This window comes from Folsomia candida, unplaced genomic scaffold (genome assembly GCF_002217175.1).
Source record: "Folsomia candida strain VU population unplaced genomic scaffold, ASM221717v1 Fcan01_Sc002, whole genome shotgun sequence".
In the NCBI taxonomy this organism is placed as follows: domain Eukaryota; kingdom Metazoa; phylum Arthropoda; class Collembola; order Entomobryomorpha; family Isotomidae; genus Folsomia; species Folsomia candida.
This window is the reverse complement of record NW_019091194.1, coordinates 13,136,370-13,157,559: the sequence shown is the minus strand read 5'-3', so window position 1 is coordinate 13,157,559 and position 21,190 is coordinate 13,136,370. Positions and strand designations below refer to the sequence as shown.

At 36.1% G+C, this 21,190-nt stretch overlaps 3 protein-coding genes across 5 annotated transcripts; all 3 read right to left on the bottom strand.

The window, feature by feature from the left end:
- Nucleotides 1–228: 228 nt before the first annotated feature.
- On the bottom strand, nt 229–15,156 carry LOC110843467 (vacuolar protein sorting-associated protein 13). Of its 3 annotated transcripts, none has more exons than XM_035848683.1 (43): nt 14,531–15,156; nt 14,352–14,438; nt 14,080–14,286; nt 13,807–13,933; nt 13,630–13,732; nt 13,433–13,565; nt 13,224–13,343; nt 13,026–13,152; nt 12,830–12,941; nt 12,267–12,745; nt 11,867–12,157; nt 11,577–11,729; nt 11,296–11,476; nt 11,118–11,220; nt 10,770–10,966; nt 10,559–10,691; nt 10,244–10,494; nt 9,893–10,163; nt 9,127–9,808; nt 7,330–9,012; nt 6,887–7,203; nt 5,833–6,764; nt 4,961–5,747; nt 4,824–4,874; nt 4,382–4,754; nt 4,094–4,259; nt 3,825–3,978; nt 3,655–3,714; nt 3,371–3,552; nt 3,216–3,294; nt 2,936–2,979; nt 2,727–2,839; nt 2,509–2,660; nt 2,224–2,267; nt 2,136–2,149; nt 1,980–1,999; nt 1,701–1,903; nt 1,439–1,608; nt 1,256–1,370; nt 1,041–1,181; nt 781–945; nt 673–715; nt 229–591 (listed from the first exon to the last, which is right to left on the bottom strand). In XM_035848683.1, exons 1-43 carry the CDS (start codon nt 14,628–14,630, stop codon nt 542–544), a joined length of 9,915 nt encoding a protein of 3,304 aa, XP_035704576.1. In that variant the 5' UTR covers nt 14,631–15,156; the 3' UTR covers nt 229–541. The 3 variants fall into 3 exon arrangements, with proteins under 3 accessions (XP_035704576.1, XP_021945124.1, XP_035704577.1); XM_022089432.2 differs by having other exon boundaries at nt 3,655–3,701; nt 3,812–3,978; nt 14,531–15,155; XM_035848684.1 differs by having other exon boundaries at nt 3,655–3,701; nt 3,812–3,978; nt 10,770–10,852; nt 14,531–15,155.
- A 325-nt stretch (nt 15,157–15,481) lies between these two features.
- On the bottom strand, nt 15,482–16,682 carry LOC110844516. The gene is made up of 4 exons (XM_022090735.2): nt 16,525–16,682; nt 16,216–16,454; nt 15,921–16,127; nt 15,482–15,824 (listed from the first exon to the last, which is right to left on the bottom strand). The coding sequence occupies exons 2-4, from the start codon at nt 16,292–16,294 to the stop codon at nt 15,559–15,561; spliced, it is 552 nt and encodes a 183-aa protein (XP_021946427.1). The 5' UTR covers nt 16,295–16,454; nt 16,525–16,682; the 3' UTR covers nt 15,482–15,558.
- Nucleotides 16,683–16,990: 308 nt separating this feature from the next.
- LOC110844660 (NPC intracellular cholesterol transporter 2) lies at nt 16,991–18,046 on the bottom strand. Its single transcript, XM_022090917.2, has 6 exons — nt 17,853–18,046; nt 17,651–17,764; nt 17,480–17,550; nt 17,355–17,412; nt 17,220–17,269; nt 16,991–17,140 (listed from the first exon to the last, which is right to left on the bottom strand). Exons 1-6 carry the CDS (start codon nt 17,965–17,967, stop codon nt 17,054–17,056), a joined length of 495 nt encoding a protein of 164 aa, XP_021946609.1. The 5' UTR covers nt 17,968–18,046; the 3' UTR covers nt 16,991–17,053.
- Between the last annotated feature and the right edge of the window lie 3,144 nt (nt 18,047–21,190).

Here is a 21,190-nt window from a genome sequence, read left to right as displayed (position 1 = left end):
GAGAGTGAATACTTGTTGAGTGCAGTTTTTTTTACATAACTTTGTGTAATTTGTGCGTGTGTATGTAATTTTTAATGAAAATGTCCTTATGATCCACCCTGACTGCCGGATCATTTCTTCTAGTTCTACATATTTTTAGGGTACAAGTATGATCCAATTTATTCATTATTACATTATTATCATGAGTCAATCGTTACTAAAAAATATTGCAACTTGAATAAATAAAAATCCATTTTCTAAGCGTTACATAAATCTTTGGTTTATTTTAGTGCATAGACATTCATGATATAATATGTTTCAGTTTTGTGTAATGCGAAAATAATGATTATCATAGTGACTTTAGGGATAAACTGTAGAACATGAATTTACAACTTTCTAACGTGTAATGAAAAGTGAGTCAGTGATTAGTGAAGACAAATAACAAATATATGTAGGTAATGTATAACCGGTAACGTGAAGAAGAATTAATATTATGGTCGTCGTCGTGAATAAGGCAAGGTAGATGCACCCAAGAACGTTCATAATCTTGACATAATAATAATCACGCAAAGCTTAGCTCTGTGGCTTCAATCCCATCCGTAAACACCATTCCTGCAAGATTAGATAAGTCATAAATTCGAAAAGAAGAACAACAACCAATATTTTTAATCGATTTTAAAATTAAACTCTCACCAGTTTCTGTTTTCATAGCTTCTTCGATTTTACTGAGTAGCCACTAGAATACGAGTTAATTTTTTAAAACTTGAAGATTAATTGTAATTGTATAATCTTTAGTCTTACCGTGCAGACTTCAGCACTATAGATAGGAATAATAATTTCTCTTGAGCCAGCAGATCCAAAAACTTTCAATTTCTTCCGAGGAGCAGTTTTAAGTGTAAAAAGTAGTCCTCTTTCAACTAGATCTGGGGGATGGGAAAAATCTTCCCAAATGTAAGTCCATTCCACCTGACGTTTGTCATTTGCATTAGAAAAATATTAATATACGCATCATCCGCACAACATCAACTACATAGATTCTAAACTGCAACAGCTGAACTTACCCCCCATCCACCAAACATCTCATCTCGTTTCAAGTACATCAATCTTTTATTGGTAAGAAGCACCACGTATATTCCGTGAGGATTTATCAGAGCATGAGCAATATATGAGTCCGTTCGGGAATAGCGTCCTTTCTCAATATCCTATTATTATGGTATTGAGAAAGTCAGAATTACATTTATTAGCAAGTCAAAATAATAAACGGATCATGAGTTACCACCAATAGTTGAACTCCCTCAGCTTCATGTTTAACATATGGCTGTAGAACAGAGTCTGGAGGGATGCATCGAGGGGGTCGCATTCTGTGAACTTCGACATTTGTAGAGGCACATCTACGACATAAAATTCAGTTACAAAATGTACTAAAAATAAATTTACTCTATTTGTGAATTTCACTAACTTTTTAACAGCATCGAATGAACCACTCGCAAAATCGACAACACCTGCAGCAGGTCGCGCTACTAATCCAATAGTTCCTTTTCCTACTCCTTTAAAGAATCCTCCTACACCATCTTCCTTCGCTCCACGTATTGGTTTACTGACAAATCCAGTCAAGCCTTCCACAAAGCCCTACATAAAAACGTAAAAAGTCGAATACGGTCAATAAAATCAAGTTATGAAATATAGACATTGTAGAGACATACTCGATAGTAAAAACATACCATAACAAGCCCTTTACCAGATCTAGCCAGACCTTCCGCCGCATCTCCCCTGTGATGCATGTTTTCTCTGCGCTTTTTTTGGTACTCATCGTCCATAGTTAAAGCAGCAATACCTTTGCCGAGTGTTCCGGTGATTTTGGAAAATGCACCTGCTGCTCCTCCCACAGTGCTCCCAAGTAGTTTTTTGACTCCCAATGCCAAGCCTTCAAATACAGTTAGCATTATGATTTTGCAACTTTTCGTATTAAACATGGCAAGAAGTACATCAAATTAAATTACCTTCAGCGAATTCTCCAGGTCTATGAAAAAATATAATATCGGCAAATTTAAATTTAAATCTATTTAGATCTATAGTGCTTATGTTATCCACTTATTCGCATCATGCACCATACTCATTTCTCACGGACAAATTTAAAAATTGCAAAATTTACTTACCCCTGGATTGCTCCCTGAGTAGAATGAAATATGAAAAAAATTAATGAATAATTAATTTGTAGCAGAAGTCAACTACTATGTTACATACCTGAAGAGGTTCGTAGAAGAAGGCCTCTACACCGCTGGCCACCCCTGCAAATTATAGCAAATGGTTCCTAAAGAATCAGAATACTAAACCTTATTTTTTCCCTTTCTCTCACGGCGTCTTCTATCAAATATGTTGAACCCCATTTTTACATTAGACTACAATTTTTATCTAATTCTTGGATTTTCTTGTTTTATTATGAATTATTCAAACCAATGTCTTCGTATCTATCTTCAATGTGGTTGCATAGTTTTTTTGCATTATAACATTTGGATGACTTAGACTTACCCATTGCTAGTCCGTATGGATTGCCCAGTACATCTAATCCCAATACAAGGACGTACAACTGTTTGATAGCTTGAGACGTGTAGTGGGAGTAGACTTCATTGTATAACTGGTCTCCAGACAGGAATGAATGTTGCAGTTCCATGCACGATAGTCTACGCAAAAAAATAAAATTATAAATTGTAAGTCCTATCAAAAAATAATAATGCAGGCAGATTTACTTAAACACGACATCCTGTATTTCTGTCAGAGTTACACCAACACTCGCAAGCACCAAATTGAGAAAGTGATTCGACAATTGAGCTGATCCACCCATGGAGAAACTGATGTGCATCTAATATATCATATATATATATATATATATATATATATATATTTAAATGACCATCCAAGAGAGAAACAATCAAAAGTTTTCCAAAGTATTATATACCTTTAGTGGAGAAAAATGCAAGAAGTCATAAAAATGTTTCTGACCTAGGTATAAACATAAAATTAATAATCAGTGACATCAAAATACTTATGTAATTACTTGATCGATGTGATTCGAGATGATTATAAGAATCTAAATTAACATTTTGTGACAATGAAATAAGATGGTCCCATCGAAATACATAAGAGTTATAAATGTGAATGTCAGTAGAAAATACGTAGATATAAAATTGTTATATTCGCAACTGAATTTATTTAATGATTTAAATATTTTTTTTTACCTTGTGAAACAATTTGGCGAGCAAGTACATCTTTCATGTTTAGACAAGCTTCGCTGTACTCAGCATTGAATTTCATCAACTAATAAGGATGACAAATAAAGTAAATGTTAGCTCCCTACAGGGGTATTAGCGTATAATTGTTCCCTGGAACTTACCATGCTCTCTTGTCTGGATGCAGATGTTCCACTAAACATATCCACAAGTGCATTCACGAATGATATATCTAATTTGATATGGAATTCTTGGACTAAAATTTTGAAATATTTGAATTGCTGAACATAGCTGTGTGCGTTAATTCGTTGCATGATGCTAACTTCTGCGAATGGTTTGGGTACATCTAAAAATATGCAATTAAAGTAATGACTAGTTAAGTAATGAATAGTTAAGTAAAGAATGAGGGATATGTATAAAAAGAATGTGTTTATTTGGAATAATTTACCAGTAGTGGAAACACTTTTTGGTGGTGGCACAGGAGCAAAGACAACTCTGAAAATTGTATTACCAGATAATTTACATTATATAAAATGTATCAATTTTCAGATAATGGAATGAACAGCGAGTAATAAATAATAATTCTCGGTATGCTATGGACTAACCTGAAAATTGTATCTGGTAGTTGATTGTCGATTTGAAGTCGGTTGATTTTGGCGTGGAATTGACTAGAATTTGGAAGTGTTTTATAATGCAGCCAAATACCAGTTTGGAAAACACGGCGAATATTTTTATGGTGTGGCTTGCTAATCATCATTGTTGAAAAGTCGACCTATTTAAGGCATACAAATAACAAGGAAATGGACAATGTAAAATGTTTAGAATCGAAAATTTAGAATACTTTAAATCGTTTACAATTCGGAGCACGTAATAAATTTATAACGTACCTCGAAACCGGAATCTAGGCAAATGTTTGTTTTCACACTGGCTTGTATGGCTTTTTGGTTCAGATAATTTTGATACGCCATCTCAATAGATTTACTGACATCGTAAGCTAGTGGCTTGAAACGCTTCTTTTTTGCAGGTTTGCTTGCTTCCCAAGATATTTCCGAGCTAAAAATGTAATAGATAAAACGATACAAATAAATATACATAATCGAATGAATTGGTTTTTTAGTACTTGAACTTATCGAGCTTCAAATGCATTATGGATCAAGTACAAACGTATTGCGTACCTTGCAATTCTCATGTACAGTAGTTCCTTTAAGGAGACCAAGGAGATTCCTATACCGTGCAACATGATTATATATTCTGCAGTTGCTACTTCATTTTCACGGGCAGCTTGCAAGTAAGTAGTTAATTCCATATCTGCAGTAAATAATAGCACCCTCTGAAGCCCATCCAGGAAAGAAATCCAATAGTACGTCCTCCCCTCTACGAAAAACGTTCCGCAACCGTCGCCAAATAACTTATCAGTTCCTTGAGGCTTCTTTTCTGCAGCAACGGCTGACCAACGAAGAACTCTTGGGCCGATGGGATCTTTCCACGTAAACATTTGGCACATGCGAGGCAAGAGTATGAATACGTCTTCTAAGCCCTCCTCGGTAACTGTTTGCAAAATTAATTATAACAAATTAGTACTGGATGTCGTATAAATTTTAATATAAAAAGCCTTACTTTCCAGTGGACACTCGGTTGTTCCATTTACCAACAATACTGGTGCTTGTCCTTTAATAATGAAATAATATATATGAAAATCATTGCGGGTGACGAACAGTTAAATAGAAGGAGGAAAAAACTGGATAGTTTATTACCTGGAATAAATTCTGTAAAGGTGATGACGGTCTTTGCTTCAGAGTAATGGATGTCAACATGAATACCGCCATATTTTCCTCTCAATTGCAATAGTGTGTGACGAACAATATCATATTTGAAAGGTTTTGTTTCATTCTTGGAACCGTCTGCTTCTATTACAGCAATTAGATGAGGAAGAGTGCTTTCCGGCCAGTACGGTACGCATGCATTTGGTGAAACGTCCACGATATGATCTGGCTTGTCTTCTTCTTTCACAGAAACTTGGAAGGAGCATTGGTTCACCAAGTAAAATCTTGGAGTAAAGATGACGTACTTGGTCAAGCCCCAGGAGCTCAACTGAATTTCAATACCAAGTTGGAATTGATGTACTGGCGATTTACAAGTCACTGAGCCACCACTTCCTGCAACGTCGATTGAGAACTTTTCCGACCAATCTGACCCAGGTCCCGGCAGTTTTGGATGAGTTACTTTGACAAACGCAGCCTTTTTGGAGAAGAAGGCCTTTCCTGGGAAGGAAAAAATTACGGGCTCTTCTTGCACTTTTGAGTGAAGAGTTTGATGAGATTGCTTGTCGTCCCCTTTATACACCAAGTCTAAACCAGTCCTATTTATCATCCAGTAAGGAGTGTAAATGTGCAAAGTGACTTCGTTATCATCCGTCTCTCTATGAATCCCAATTGTGATTTTGTTGTCAGATTCAGATATAAATGTCCACTGTGAGATTTCAGGTGTTGTAACGTCCAAAACAACATTGCAGATCCATGACATTTTGTTATACTCTGGAATCTATAAGCGTACAAAATATATGCATCATAAACAACAATAATTTGCATTAGATTCACGCACTCATCTGGTAAATATTTCAAATCACCTTTAATTTAAGACTGCAACTGCCTTCCAAGTCCACATTTAGATTTGTTACACATATTGAACTACCACGGTCAGCCATAATTAAATCATTTGAGCTATAGTATCCAATGGGAATAGGCAGCAAGTTGTTTAACAATAGAGGAGGTTCCAAGTAAATATAACAGCATTGACTTGCTAGGTTTTTGCGGTTGGTTGACTCGTGCAGGGCTTGTTTTGCTTCACCGATAACTTTGATGAAGAAATGGGACGTGTCTTGACTCTTTGACTTGCATACAACTTGGGAAACTTTGTGCAACTCTTGGAGTGCTTGAAGCCAGCTAAAAGGTTCATTTGAAATATTGAATCCTTTCGGTGCAAAAAATAAATCCCCAGTTTTAGTGAAAGTGCATGGAATTGAGAGGTTGCATTTTTGTCCTGCAGTGGCTGTGCCGGCAAATTTCGCTACCCGTCCATTATCCTCTTTGTAATACACGTCAACATCAACTTGGAGATCGTTCATTATTTGGACAACACCTCTTAGAGTTACAATCTTGGAACAATCTTTCACCCAAATATCGCAAATGAGTCCAAAATACCCATGTCTGTCCTTGTGCTTCAATGAGTAATACCGCTTTGTGGCTCGATTTACGGGGATTTCTCGTTTAAAATCATACTCCTCAATTTCAATTGATAATAATCTTTCTTCTTTCCCCTCTTGCTCCCGAAGAACGGATGAATGATGTTTGGTCATATCAGATGACTCAATCAAACCCAAATTCACTGATGTTCCATGTTTCAGTAATACTTCTTCGTAATCTACTCCCCCTCGAACCAAGACGAAACATGGGGAACGAGTTTTTTCTTTGATAAAGATTTTCAGATCAGATCCCGTGTCGTTTACAATTGAGTAAGCAGCTGTAGATATTGCTTTTTCGGACACTAGTTTTTTAGTAGCTGCAATTGATAAAATTATCACACAGTGGTGAAATATAGTCAAGAATATAGAGAAATGTGCCTCAGAAAGGGAATGTTAACAAATTATTCATATGGATTTTGTTACACTGGACAAATTTTACCTGCTTGAAAATCGTCCTTTAAAATATCCACAACTTCTAGAGCTGTTTTAGTTACAGTCAACTCTAATATACTGCTGGATTCCAAGGCGATAGACACGTACGAATTGGTGGCTGACTCTTCATCTGTTGTAATAGCGTTAGGATTTATTCGTGAAGAGTATTCAAATAGTAATTCCCATGGCTGGTGAGCAATTCGTCCATGATGTCTTGATTCAACAGGTTCCACCAAGTATTCCCAGAGCCCAAATGTCGCATTGTAATAAGCTGCTTCCAATTTGCAACGTCCAGCAACAGTCATGTTAGTTGACCAGTCGAACCTACAAAATATCAATGAGACATGAAATATGAAATAACCAATAAAAACTATCTGCACTAATAGTAAGTAACAGGGCAAAAAAACATTATGGAAAATATCATGAAAATGGATTGACAAAATTGCTTACATTTGAAGATCTATGTCTGTTTCAATTAGTAACATTGGCATTGTATTGTTTCCCACACCAGTTTCAAAAGTAAATACAATACACCCAGATTCCATTACTAATCTTTCACTAACTTTCAGTTCTTCGGCAACGTTGAACAGTCGAACTTTATCTTCTTGTACTTGCAGGGCTTCTAATCCAACTTCTACGGAAGCGTCAGAGTTTAAAAACCAAAAGTTCATTTCGTCATTCCTTTTTATATCCCACAAATCAGAGTAATCTTTTCCGTCAGTTTTAGCAGATGCAGCATCTGCGGAACTGCCAATTGTGGAAACAATTTTCAAGAGGAGCTCCAAAGTCCCAGCAGTCATGCGGATAAAAATGTCAGAAATATTGACATCTATCAGCGTCCCAACAGCTTCAGAGTTGTTCATAACTACTGTTATAGACATGGGACTAATAACTTCAGCAATTGCTTGGTGATTGTCGTCTACATCGTAATTGCAAGTACTCAAATTCAAATTTCCAATTGTACCCATCATGTTCGAGCGACCATTGAGTTCCTGTTGCTTCAAAGCTACTTCGCAATGTAAGAGCAAGGCGTTGCTTTGCACTGATTCCATTGATTCCACCAAAATAATCTCGGTTTCTGAAAAATTATAGAAAGCACAAAACGGTTCCGCTTCAAGTTCTTCGTCAACTCCTATAGTTACTTTTGGAAGATCTGGAGTAACTTCTCGCACTGGAACTGGATCACTCGTTGTTCCAAACTTTTCTACTTTGGTAGTAAGGTCAGGTTTTGGATACTCCATGGCAGTATCAGATCTTGAAAAGAAATCCACAATTTGCAATAAATAGTCCAAGCACAAAATTATGGTTAAACTCGTAGTTTCCAAAGTCATTGTTGATCCTTTTTTATTGGCTTTATCGGTTTTGAAACAGAATTTAGCAACACATGAATCGGATGCGTCTGTATCGTCAGGGTCAGCTTTCTTCTTAATCAAGTTTGTAACTGCCCTATCTCCAGGACGGACGTCCTTCAAAGAAATTTCTCCAACGGTAATTGGACATGAAATGTTTTCGTTATTGAATGATTTCATATCCATCTTGATACTCCTGATTGCAAAATCAGCAAATGCAGTAGCGTCGTCACGACCAACTACACCTTGTGATGTCTCCAGTTGAATGGCACCTTTCTGATACATGATGACACGCATTTGAGGAATATCTATACTAACTTCTAGTTTAGTGTAGACAGCGTTATCAATTGTCCTTGCGGACAGAACGGTTTGAACACTCGTTTCGCTAATATGTTCTTTTGATACAGTGACGGATGTCTTTCTTCTTCGTGTACTTCCGCCGGTTGGCTTTGGCGTCCCTGGAGATTTTGAACCAGCAGCAGCGACAGGAGCTCTGCTCCCTGTTGCTGGAGATGGTTCTTGTACATAGAGTATGTTTTCAAAGAGGATGCTCATAATTAGATCATAGTCTTCATTGCTTGCCCTCAGAAACGCATTTTGCAAAGTTCCTTTAAGACTAATGTCAGCGCACCCATGGTACCAATCTGTACTCAGATTTCGATTGATTGATAAAACAAGAGTCACTGGATCTAACATTGAAACTTCTGATTGTGCGTCTTGGGTTCCCTTGTTGAAAAATATCCGTGATAATTTCATGTTTGTCAGGGTTATATCCATTTTGTCCCTATAAACAAACACATAAAAAACGATATCACTCAAGGAAACATTACTTTTAAATATATATCCCTTAAACACTGATTATTCAGCATATTTATGTATGTATAAAAGTAGAACTTACAATATTGCTGTAGCGGACAAATGTTTCACTTCTTGCTTAACAAACTTGTTTTTAATGGATAGTCGTCCCAAATTAGCAAGAATAGCATGATCACTGCGCTCATTCCGAGGGATAAATACGATTGGAGCATTTAATTCAATATCCAATAAAATTCGTGTGGCGGCAGAATATGCCTGTTCCACATTTTCTTTAGCTGCTGACGCTGCTGCAGAGGAAGCATCAATCACAGCATCCTTAGCTGCCGAGAAATTGTCAATAAATGCCAAAAGTTCATCCAGTTGATGACTAACGTAGAATATTTTTGGACTTCCAGTTTCCACTTTGACAGACATGTCATGTTTGTCCATGTTATAAAACTGCTTGCCTTTTGTTGCATCTTCATGCATAACGACTTTGATTGCTACAACTTTATCAGAATCTACTCGCATCATGTCACGATAAATCGATGTACGATCTAGGTTTCTGACTCTGAGATCCTTAAGTTCCATTAGCATAATTGTGTGCTCAGATTTTTGAACCATTGACAAGTCAAGTTCACTCAAGATAGCTTTAATTAAATTCTTCTTTTCTGTCGATATCTGAACAGTTAGTGATTCCATTTTGGCATCAATTTGAAGAAGCACATCACCGGAATTTATATGTTTTTTGGCAACTGCTTTTCTAGTGTTTTCCAGTTTTTGAACTAAAGAGTATATATCATAAAAATAAATTTGTCTTATAAATACAAATATGTACCAACATGCATATTTCTAAATCAAGTTCTTACATTGTTTGCTAACTCTGCGACTTCTGATCTTTGTAATCATCCCAGAATCAACTGAAGAAACTGAGGACACTGATAAATTATCCAAATTGTTTTGTCCACTTCCTCCTTTTGATTCTGCTGCTGCTTCCTCTACGGCTTTCTGAATTTCTGCACCAAATGATATTAAAGCTTGCAACGCTTCACTATGCAAAATTACGTCCAGCGAAGAAACTTCTACTTTTATTAGTTGCTTCACTTTCCCCACAAAGGCAATCGGACAGTCAGGCATGATCTGCAACATGTGCAAAGTCATTTTCATAAGATTTAATCTGCATATTACTGACGTATTTTCATTGAAAATAATTTTCTTACGGAAAACATGTGCATTTTGAACAAATGTTTTTCTATTCCTTCACTCATCGGAGTTTTAAGAAGGTACAGTAGTCCGTCAATATCAATAGTCTTATTCTGCAAGGCACATAATGTCAATCCTCCAACAGCCACGTCCACAGCACTGCTGAATGTTTTATTTGTGAGCTTGGCTTGAATTTGTTTTAATTCGAAATCAACAAAAGGCACATTTTGGCTACTGTTGTTTGTCCTCGATATTTGAATTCTGATTGCTGTAATAATAACATAAGTTACAATGAATCCATATGAAGGAAAAATATTAGAAAAGCAACTTACAATCTAGGGTGAATTTCAATAGCAGTTCAATAAATTCCACCAGTTGTGGATGGTCTGCATCTTTGCGCTTTGTCGTGTCGTATGTTATTTTAGAAATTGCATATGACTGTGACACAGTTGGGTCTTCAGAAATCTAAATGCAAGCATGAAATATTACATTACACATTTGTGAGTGTTTTCTAAAGATGTTAAAAAAAATCAGAACTTGTACCGTGCTGAGGACTGGTGGGGATGTAGTTGAATCAGGTACATCAGCTTTAGGAAATGGAAGAGTGACTAGGAGTTTCACAAGTTCTGTTAAGCGACGATCAGACAAATTCAGATTCAACATGGGTAAACTCCCTTCAAGTTGAAGTTTAGCGAATCGCGGATCGTCAGGTACTAGCGATTGGTCTAGTTGTAGAATCACTGAGACATACACCACATTGTATTACATCAATCGCATGAAATTATGACCGTATATTGAATTAACTAATATAACTAAGAGGAGAAACCGGAAGTTGATTCGCTCAAAACAACAACCTAATAAAAGCATTCGAAAAAAGTTCCAACAACTTACGTTGACTAGATTTTATTAGGGTTTGTGGCATTGCCACTGCTGGCCCAACACCAAGTTTGCCTTTCGATACGTCTATATTTTCACCTGGTAGTGCTAGTACCACCTATCAAAATTATAATTCCAAGTTGAACATCGAATTAAACTCTAGACCGACGCTAATAAACTGTTTTAAACATACTTGAAAGTCACGAAGCTCAATTAGTAGCGTGTCATACGCCACCTTTTTCATGGCCTCCATATAATCCGCATCGTGTTGATGTGATTTGGACATCACCTTGTCCGCAGAGACTGATTTTTTAATTCTAGGTTTGCTTTGTATTTTTAATTCTCCCAAATCTATCAAGAGGCAACTTGAATTCCTAAATTATCAAGCATAATATATATTAAAATTGCTGTTACAACGTTTAATCTGGTCATGGTATTTATGGGGCTTTATGGAGTTATCATTAGTGTTCTTACGGATTGAGAACTCCACCGCGTGGAATTAAAATATATGGTGCAATGAGATCCAGTTGCAAATCAATTTCACCACGTGTTTCTGCTAAATGCTGCAGCCCAGCGGCAGATTGTTCCTTCCATTCGTTTAAAGTTGATACTGCTGCGGCTTGTAGTCTAAAAAGTTGAACATAATATGTAACATTGTAATATTTTATATGACTACATACATACACACATTAGTCGCATATTTATACATTTAAGCTTAATGGTCGATTGTTGCATATATATTATCTATTCTATTCTATTCTTACTTGCTAAGCTGCATTTCCGGTGGTAGAGCAAAGCACCGTACAAGATGAACTATCGTCTTCCCATGATAGAGAATCTCTATAGGTTGTGCTTGAATTCGAATCTTTTGATTTGCTTGAGAATTTAATGGATTATTTTCAAAGTAAACTTCAACAAGGTTCGTAGTAGACTTGGTTTTGGAAGTAATCATCTTAACAGGCACAGTGTCATGTTTTCCCTTCAGGCCTTCCGCTTCAAAACTCGCCATAAGAACTTCAACTTGCATTCCATTTTTGACTGGACGAGTGGCTATCCTAAATAAATATCATAATAGTTCAACAATGTCATAAATAGTCTAACTATAAGCACACAAGCCACAAACGTGCGTGATAATATTACACGATTTGTATAATGATTGCTCACTTTGTTGCAACGCTGTCCACAGTTAGCTTTAAAATTTTATGGCCTCGTGTTTCCCGACCCAAAACATCTCGCACAGTCAATGTCAGTTTGCTGAGAAGAAATTTGAGCTGATATTCAAGATATGTATCAGGATAGTCCAAAGGTAACGCATTTTCAGAATAATCAATAGCTGCATAAAGTTTGGATTTTTCTTCTGGAGTGAGGGCTTCTTCAAATTTTTGGACAATGTCACCCATTGTATTTTCATTTGCCTTCGGAGCAGAGTCTCCCCCCAACCACGTCGTCCAACCTCCAAACCACCCGGTGCTTTGCCTCTTGCTTTCTTCCTCAGCCCGTTTCTTTCCTTCGCGTTCAACTTTGACCTCGACTTGCTTCCTCACGAGCGTAATGTTAAACACGTCCAGGACCTTTTCACAAGCTTGCAAACTTTGAGTTGTGTCAGACTTTAACTTGCGACTTGTCAATTTTTTATAATATGCCTAAAATATTTAACGTTACTATTAACCATGAATGAATAAGTAAACTAAAGAATAATTAAATATATAAAATAAAATCAAACATACATCTGCATAAATCCGACATAGATTTCTATGTCTTTTTATGTGGAGCCAATCCCAATTCTGTCGCTTTCGACGGACCTCTTCTTCAACAATACACTTGTAGGCAAACATCCACCTGTTTCGTATGGTAATATAATTTCATTCAAATATTTAAAAAACAATAAAATTGTCCAATCAATAAGTTGATTTATCATATCACCATTCTTTAAAATGTCCTCTATGAATGTTAACAGCAGGCCTGTATTTCCGGTAGTACTGTGCCCTAGTCATAAAATCAATGGATTCGATAAGCTCCATGATATCTTGAAACTGTAAATTAGTCATTCCTGTAATTTAAGCGAGTGAGACACAGGATTAAATCTCTTTTGATGAATTTGTATTCTTCAAGCTGCAGTACCTAAGCCCAATTCCTCCATAATTAAATCAACAAAAAATTTTGGTTTCGAAAATATTTCCACACATCTTTCTGGGTTCGGCGTAAGCAATACTTTAGCGGTGGAAGAAATTGGTCCCAAAACTATACAGAAATCATGGCCACGTGATCATTAAAATAAATAAATATAATTAATAGATTAATTTTGGTAATGATAAAACAAAATAATATACTATATGTGAGGTCAGGAGTATCTTGGAGTACGATGTCTCTTAAGGCTTCCATCATCTGCACTTTTTGACCCATTCGCTGGAGAAGTTGAGTTTGTGAGTTCCAATAAACAGCAAGACCTTCTAAAGTTGCCATCTAAATTATTCAGAAAACCCAGTTAGCTTTGACCCGATATGCGTTGATAGTTCCTTAATACTACCTTGTTAACAGTTTCCACAATCTCTGTAATTACAACAGGCCTCCAATCCGTATCAGTTGTTTCAATGTGAAGATTTTTTAATATGATTCCAAATCCAAAAGGGCTAGATGGCAATGACATTTTCTTAAAAAGTGCAATTTAGTCTAAAAATATTATTAAGTGTATCTATTTACTAACCTAGCAGGTTTCGTCACGTCATCTTCATATCTAATATGGATGCAATCAATTCGGATTTGAACATTTTTAATAATCTGTGTTATCAGCTTCTCTGTAAAGCTGTCTTCTTGGGCTGGGGTTTGACCTTCTGTACATTCAAATAATAAAAAGCACTTGCATCATTGATGTACCTATATTGTATTTCTAAATTAGAATTATTTGAAATTCTAATAGAAATTTTCTATAAAGGACGACAATAATTATGAAACCTGTCAGAAATTATAGTGATAATACCTTGTTGCTGTTTTTCCCTTTCACGAGCTCGTATCTCATCCAGCCTGGTTAACTCTTTTTCTTTGGCAGCTTGTAAGGCCTTTTCTTCAGCCTCCTCATTATATTTGACAGAATAAGACGGCGTGACCAGAAGGAGTAAGTTCTGCAAGTTCAGTTCCACAGGGGCAGTATATAAACTCTGCCATGGAATTTTCATTCGAAGTGTTCCTAATAAATGACAACATTAGCTTATCTAAAAATATGTAATCCATTGACCAAATCATACAACTTACCGACTTTTCCAACTACTACTTTGAAAGGGAGCCCAAGGTCGTCCATGGCAGAGGCTTTCAGAAGTAACTCCCTCAGTACTACGTCCCCTGAAATACATATGTAAATTAAGTTAAACATATTAAAGCTAAACCTATTATACAAATGTTGCATATTTAATAGAGATTAAGTATCAACTCACCGCCCCATATTCCAAGCTTTAATTGTGACGTATCCAAGTTCTCAAAATAGTCGCCCAAAAGGCGATTCAAAATATCAACGACAATGCTTTCGAACACCATATTGGCCTGAGATTTTGTACAACAAGTCAGACTTAGTAACCTTAAACTGCTAACAGTACAATATGTTACATAATATTTAGCTGACAATAATTACAAACAAAACTAAATAGACTTTAATGCAATGCAGTTTCCACTTTGCTGCTTGATGAGTCACGCTTATTTGTTATTGCTATTTCTGAGATATGGTGCTGTTGTTGCGACGAGCACTAAATTTAATGGTTGACGAATAATGTATAATTACAATCCAGTAAATCTAGTTAATATTGAGATGTTGATGTGTATGTAATATGTGCAAATCGACCGGCCTTCTGAACTATTATTTACTTGTGTAACATTAACAGTTGGCGAGGAGGAGTATTACAGAATGCCAGTCATCCAGAGGTAGTAAGTTAGGTAATAATAGTAAAATAATAATAAGTTGGGGCGAGTTAAGTTTAACCACAATTTGTTGTATTTATCCAATCCTTCAGTTCCATTTGACTTGCTGCTGCGTAACCAATTTCATGAAATCTGTGTGATTTTTAGACGAGAATTTGTAGTAAGAGAACCGCCACAACAACAACACTTTTACTCTATTCCACCATGAATTCGGTCCGCCACTCGTTTGTCTGACAACATTGACCAATTGATGACCTTTTGTATTTTGATTTTTGACCATCCAATGGCTAATGTTAACACGTGGAATACAGATACATGTTTCATGACAGATATGCAACATTTGATGATGTAATGAATTATGAATAACCCATCGAGCAAAAAACTAGCAAGGGAAGTATGCAGAACGATGAATGGATGGGAGGGATGGAGTGATGGAGTACTATTATATACAGATACGAATATCAACAAGAAAGTCTTTATCTGTAGAACATCCCTATTATTATTCAGTCTTGCAAAATACAAATAACTCGTAAAATAATACGGTAACAGATTAAGTAAAGAGCTGCTCAGAAATAGTTGACCACATCGTGGCGGCGAAGATGATGATGGCAATGACAATCCCCCAGAAGGGCTCTGCTGCATATTGTCCCCACCGCCGTGGGGCAGAGTTGCACTCATCCTTGTCATTGCAAAGGCACTGGGTGTAATCAGCTGCCACATCGAATGATGCCATCTTGACGCATTTACCAAGATCCCACTTCTTATCCATGACCTGCTTCAATGTCAGACATCCTTTATGCACGGATTTGTTGTTGGCTAAATGGAAACAATAAGCAATGGATTGTCTAACTTAATCTTAAACATATATAATTTGTGTATATATTAATTTGGAAGTAGGTAAAAAGTACTTACGTGCGCCTCCACGTCCTGTTCGAATTTGCAAAACAATTCGCTTGAAACAAACCTCACATCCCAGCATGACCGTAAATTTGTTCGTATAATAGGATGGACAAGCCGGGTTCTTGCAAACAACACATGTTATGTTGGGCGTTGGTAACGTTTCCTTTCCAAGGGTGTCAGAACCAATGGTAAAAGTGCTTTTAGCATTGCTGGTCACATCTATAAATAAATTTCGACGATGAATGCTATACCCAAAAATAAATCGTGCAGAGTAAATTATTTAAATCAATTAATTACTACTACATACTTCCATTTGTTGACATCGCAGGGTTGATAAACAACAGCAACAGAAGAAAAGCAACCGAAAAAGGCCATAAGAAATACATAACGGCAACTCAGATAAGAAGGCTTGTACTTGGGATAAGGTGATAAGGGAGTCCAAAAACGTTGACTGAATCAAAGGGATTTATTTCTCGGAGGTTGAGGTCTGAGGAGGAGTGCTTGTTTATTGCACAGTTCAGCTGAAGACAGTAGGAGTGAGCTGTACTGCTGGACACAATTTGAGATGAACAACGATTCGTGAAATTTAGTCCTTAGGATATTTTTACTTTTGTACCTCTGCATAAATAAGTTACTGATTTAAGTATTCAGCTTTATCAGACACAACGACGACTGAGCGAGTTTATTGCTTGCTTATCCTTCTCAAAACTTTGACTGTTTTAAATCTTTTCCTCATATTATTTCATGTCTATACCCACCTACAATGATAAACATCACTATTTCTATTAAAATAAGCTGGTGACTAGTTGAATGACTGACAGATATTTAGTCGAGAGAATGAATTCTAAAAATTTGTATTCATCCAGTCAAAAATTCATCGATTCTCATATTTGAAATGCAAATTATGGACCCAAGCCTCTAATCCTTCATCACGTCTCTTTCTTAGATATGAAAACACAGTGTAATACATATTTACATACATATCATTTTTTTCGATATATACACACGTATGTATTTATTATGTATGAATTAGTACTTTGCAAATGTTTGACACTATCTAAATCAAATGAACAAAGGAAGAGTTGAACCTACGCAATTATTGATACGATTTATTTTTAACAAAAACAGAAACATCCAGATTAAGATTAATTTACAATTTCAGCAGGCAGATGAAAGCACCAAATAGCTTGTTCAGAGTCGTCTCTCATTTGCCACTTTATGATTAGAGGGGTCTGAAAGAAACAAATTCTTTTCATATCTGGAACTAGCATATTGCGTACATATTCTTGCGTATTTAAAATGTTTACATACTGCAGGATAAATTGCTTGAACTAAAATATCAACGCCATAAGTCCAATAATCTACATACAAGCGTAATATGTGCATTTGCTGTCATATTTACAAAAAAAAGTAATCATCAAGGGATGAAATGTCCACCCCACTCACCTCCTTCGGTCATAGGGCACCTTCCCACTAAAATGTCATCACATCCATTCTCCTTAACCTGTAAGAAACAAGTTATAAATGCAATAGGAGCTACAAATCATGTTAATCCAGTGTTTGTTAATTACCCCATTCCAAGGAAGTTCTAACCCTTCAATGATTCCGGTCACCTCCACCGTCAAGTTATTTGTATTTCTTGCTGAAATTGGTATGGAAAACTATGTTGAACTATCATGCTTAAAAGCTACATATGCATATAAATATATATTGCTTAAAGCATTTCAATGTTCTCCACTTACGGACGTCAAAATCAATTTCTACACGGTAAGTTTCTCCCTTTCTGAGCATGCAAGGAGGAGCGTCACATGCAGGGACGATGATATTCACTGGAATTGGGGCGCCTGATTCATCCCCTTAATTTGTGACAGGATAATGCATCATCAATATCAGTTCATTAAACTATCAGTGCTTCAATTTTTCTGAACTTTTTTTTTTATTTACCAGTTTCACACCTTGAGGCCTGTACTGGCCCACGGAAATTTCTGAGTGGAACTGCTAGTGAAATCGCTAATGGCATTAAAGCTACCAGCACAAGAATTATGTACTTACTATGCATTCTAAATATGCGAGAGGATTGACAAAAGTGTGACTGACGACTATAATTACGTGTGTCAAGAATATAACTGATTGTTGAAGAGAATTGAATTGCCGACCTGTCGTTGAACAAATATATGATTAGAAATTGATAATGTATGTAAATGTATGGGTAATGTGATGCACATGTCGTATGAATGTACAGATTAAACGGGTGGCGTGACGTTATCATTGAGATTCAAGATTACCTGTGTTTTTGCAACAGGTGCAGGTGTGTCAAACTTGGACTAGTCAACAGCTGCAGCATCTTATCTAGCAATTTTTCGAGTAAATTAATTTCCCCAAAAAAATGGTAAATGATTAAGTCTTTGATTGATTATGCCCAAAGATACTGGATCTATTTATGCATTTCAATAAGTTTCAACCAAAGATCATAAAAAACCTTAGTATGGAAAGATTGGAGGATATCCCATAAATTAAATTATTTATTTAGCAGGGATAATGTATGATAATGTGATAATGTAATTTGGTCTATATCCTACATGGACTTCGATGAGTACTTACTTATCATTGATTAATACATGTCGCACAATTATTATGTTATGTTATTCGGTCTGCTTGAGCGTAAATGCTCATATTATGTCCATGCAATTAATTTTATTATCATTAAAAGTATACATGCATGAACTTATACATATACCTACTTCAATAGGCTTCATAAGTATGTACATATATTGCACGTTTTACAAACTGATTTGATGAATCAGTAGGGGAAAGTTATTCAAGTTAATGTTTTTAAATAGGGTATAAATCTCTTTTTCAGTAGTTAAAATGATATTGTTAATTTGGAATGGGTTGATTTTGCGAAATTAATGTGCCTGAAGCATTTAACAATTAGCATTCATTGGTGAGAAATTTTGAACGCCTTGTGCCTTGTTGCCTCCCTTCGACATTTTAGGAATTGTGTTTGGGCGAACGAATAAGAATCCCTATTGCAGATTTTCAGCCCATCGGACAAATCAAAGTGCTGAGATCAGTCTTGTTTTTATGGTCATAGAATTTCCCAGACATAAAACTAACAATGAGTCACGAATTCCGTGCAATGTCCAACTTCCAATGTCATTTTGCTTACCAAAAGGAATTAATTGATCAAGTTTGCACATTAAGTCAAGACAAAATAGACCGAACTGCTGAAACCTTTGTGCAATACTGCTCAAATATATTATATATTAATAGAATAGTTTGCCATAGAATAAAATTATATTTACTAGCTGAAAGAAGTTTGGTTTTCATATCAGCCCTTTAGTTTTTAGGCCGCGCAGGGGCTTTTGAGATCGTCATGTCCGTCGGTCTGTGAGACGATAGGGGTCCAAAAGCTTAACCGATTTTGACCAACTTGGTCTAAAAATACGTATGTTGAATTCGATGGAGATAAGTTAAGTGATCTGCGGGAAAAACACTAAATTTTGTAAACTGTCGTAGAAATCTGAATTTTGCATGAAGATGCAAGGAATGCATGTATCTAAATATGTATATCAGATCTACGAGTTTAAAATAAATTTAAACCTTTTACAGCCAGAGGACCCAACATTGTGACTCACAATAGCCACAATGGTTTTATAAATTGGTCGGAAAAGTTGAAATTTTGCAAGGTGAATATACGAAGAAATAAAGAAATTGATACTTTGCGTAAGATATTGGGAAAAGAGGACCTAATTTGTTTGCTAAATTAACGATCCCACAGAAGTCTAAAAATAAGTACACTGGTACCTGTAATGAAAACTTTGAGACCTTGTACCTATCTACATACATACTCGTACTTGATAAAGGCACTTGGAAAGGCATCTGCGCTTAACACAATCAGAATAATGCAGGGCTAAAACCACAACCAAAGTAGTCAAGGGAACCTTGTAGTTCAAGATCCTCTGTGTTGGACTAAAAAGAAATATGGTCATCATTTATTACGCCGATTACAACTTCCTATACAATTGTTATATTGTGGTGGAAAGTTTAGGTAGACGTTAGGTTTGGTTTCATAGAAGAAGGCACTTCAGAGTACGGGGTAAGAGATAACACGTTAAGGTTCAGGATCACGAATTACAATTTACAATTACAATCCATTATTTGCAGAAGAAACGAAAGTTGGGGGGAGCAAGTAGCAGAGAAGTAAATAGTTTTGGTAGTGTAGTTATTATTGTTTCTTGTAACCTGCCTGTCTCTCCGTTTTACTTGCCATCTCGTATATCGTCCTTTGTGCATCACATTATTATGAGAGTTTTGGTGTAATCTGGAGTCAGATTCTGGACCTCATGCAGATTTGACTGTTTAGATAACAAAACAAGCCAGTTCATATTTGCCATTTGCAGCCTCCTTCCCACCAACCATCCGACCACCCACCCTGTTCTGTAAAATTTCTCTCCTTGTTCTTGGTCTTGTTCCCCAGTTCCAAATTTCTCTCTCTCTCTCCATCTTCTTGACTTAACTTTGTTCACAACAAGTTTAAATGTGCATGAGATTGTTGATGAAATAAGTAAAACTAGCGAGTTTAGCATACATACACCATGCAGATATGATGGAGCAGTTTGCTTGGAAGCACACAACTGCGACGCGTTATCTGCACTCCTAATTGCTCTCCTTCCTAGATAATCTCGGACGTGATTTTGCTAAACTGTTTATGCTAAATAAATCGTAATGGGTGCTGTGGAGCTGTTGTATTACAAGACGTATATTCTTTAACATCTGATAAACCCTTGATTCCATTAGTTTATATTCTCATTCCAGCCAATTATCATTCCAAATCCGACTTATTCGAAACATTTTCAAAATGGACCATCAATGAGCTGTTCACCTCTCTTTTTTGGGTCCCACAAAAAAACAATGATTAATTCCACCAATGTAAAAAAAATTAGCAGTTTTAGAAAAGAATGGCTAAAATATGTAATAGACGCCATCACATACTAAGAGTTTTCATCACTGTTCATTGAGTCACTCATAAAATATTGGCATAATACGTGGCTGATGAATGATGCTCATTTTGAATAAGCAATTCAATAGCAAAACATGAAGGTTGCAAAGTGGATGATATGAAAACATGAATATATGTATCACACAAGGAAATCTGTCATGTGCAACAATCACATCTTATGTATGTACCCATGGCAAAATTTCTTGACAGGAAGGTACATGTGTATATATGCAAAACTCAACTATATATGTTTGAATGTGCATGTGTACATATTTTATGT

What these genes read in the sequence shown, in the direction of transcription:
- LOC110844516 (XM_022090735.2), bottom strand. Translation starts at nt 16,294, where the DNA reads ATGTATTTCTTATGGCCTTTTTCGGTTGCTTTTCTTCTGTTGCTGTTG. An exon ending in TGCGATGTCAACAAATGGAA is followed by an intron (nt 16,128 to 16,215) that starts GTATGTAGTAGT and finishes ATTTATTTATAG; the next exon opens with ATGTGACCAGCAATGCTAAA. An exon ending in AACAGGACGTGGAGGCGCAC is followed by an intron (nt 15,825 to 15,920) that starts GTAAGTACTTTT and finishes GTTTCCATTTAG; the next exon opens with CCAACAACAAATCCGTGCAT.
- LOC110843467 (XM_035848683.1), bottom strand. Translation starts at nt 14,630, where the DNA reads ATGGTGTTCGAAAGCATTGTCGTTGATATTTTGAATCGCCTTTTGGGC. An exon ending in TCGCCAAATTGTTTCACAAG is followed by an intron (nt 2,980 to 3,215) that starts GTAAAAAAAAAT and finishes GTTTATACCTAG; the next exon opens with GTCAGAAACATTTTTATGAC. An exon ending in AGCTATGAAAACAGAAACTG is followed by an intron (nt 592 to 672) that starts GTGAGAGTTTAA and finishes CTAATCTTGCAG; the next exon opens with GAATGGTGTTTACGGATGGG.
- LOC110844660 (XM_022090917.2), bottom strand. Translation starts at nt 17,967, where the DNA reads ATGCATAGTAAGTACATAATTCTTGTGCTGGTAGCTTTAATGCCATTA. An exon ending in GGCCTCAAGGTGTGAAACTG is followed by an intron (nt 17,765 to 17,852) that starts GTAAATAAAAAA and finishes TCACAAATTAAG; the next exon opens with GGGATGAATCAGGCGCCCCA. An exon ending in AGAAATTGATTTTGACGTCC is followed by an intron (nt 17,551 to 17,650) that starts GTAAGTGGAGAA and finishes TACCAATTTCAG; the next exon opens with CAAGAAATACAAATAACTTG.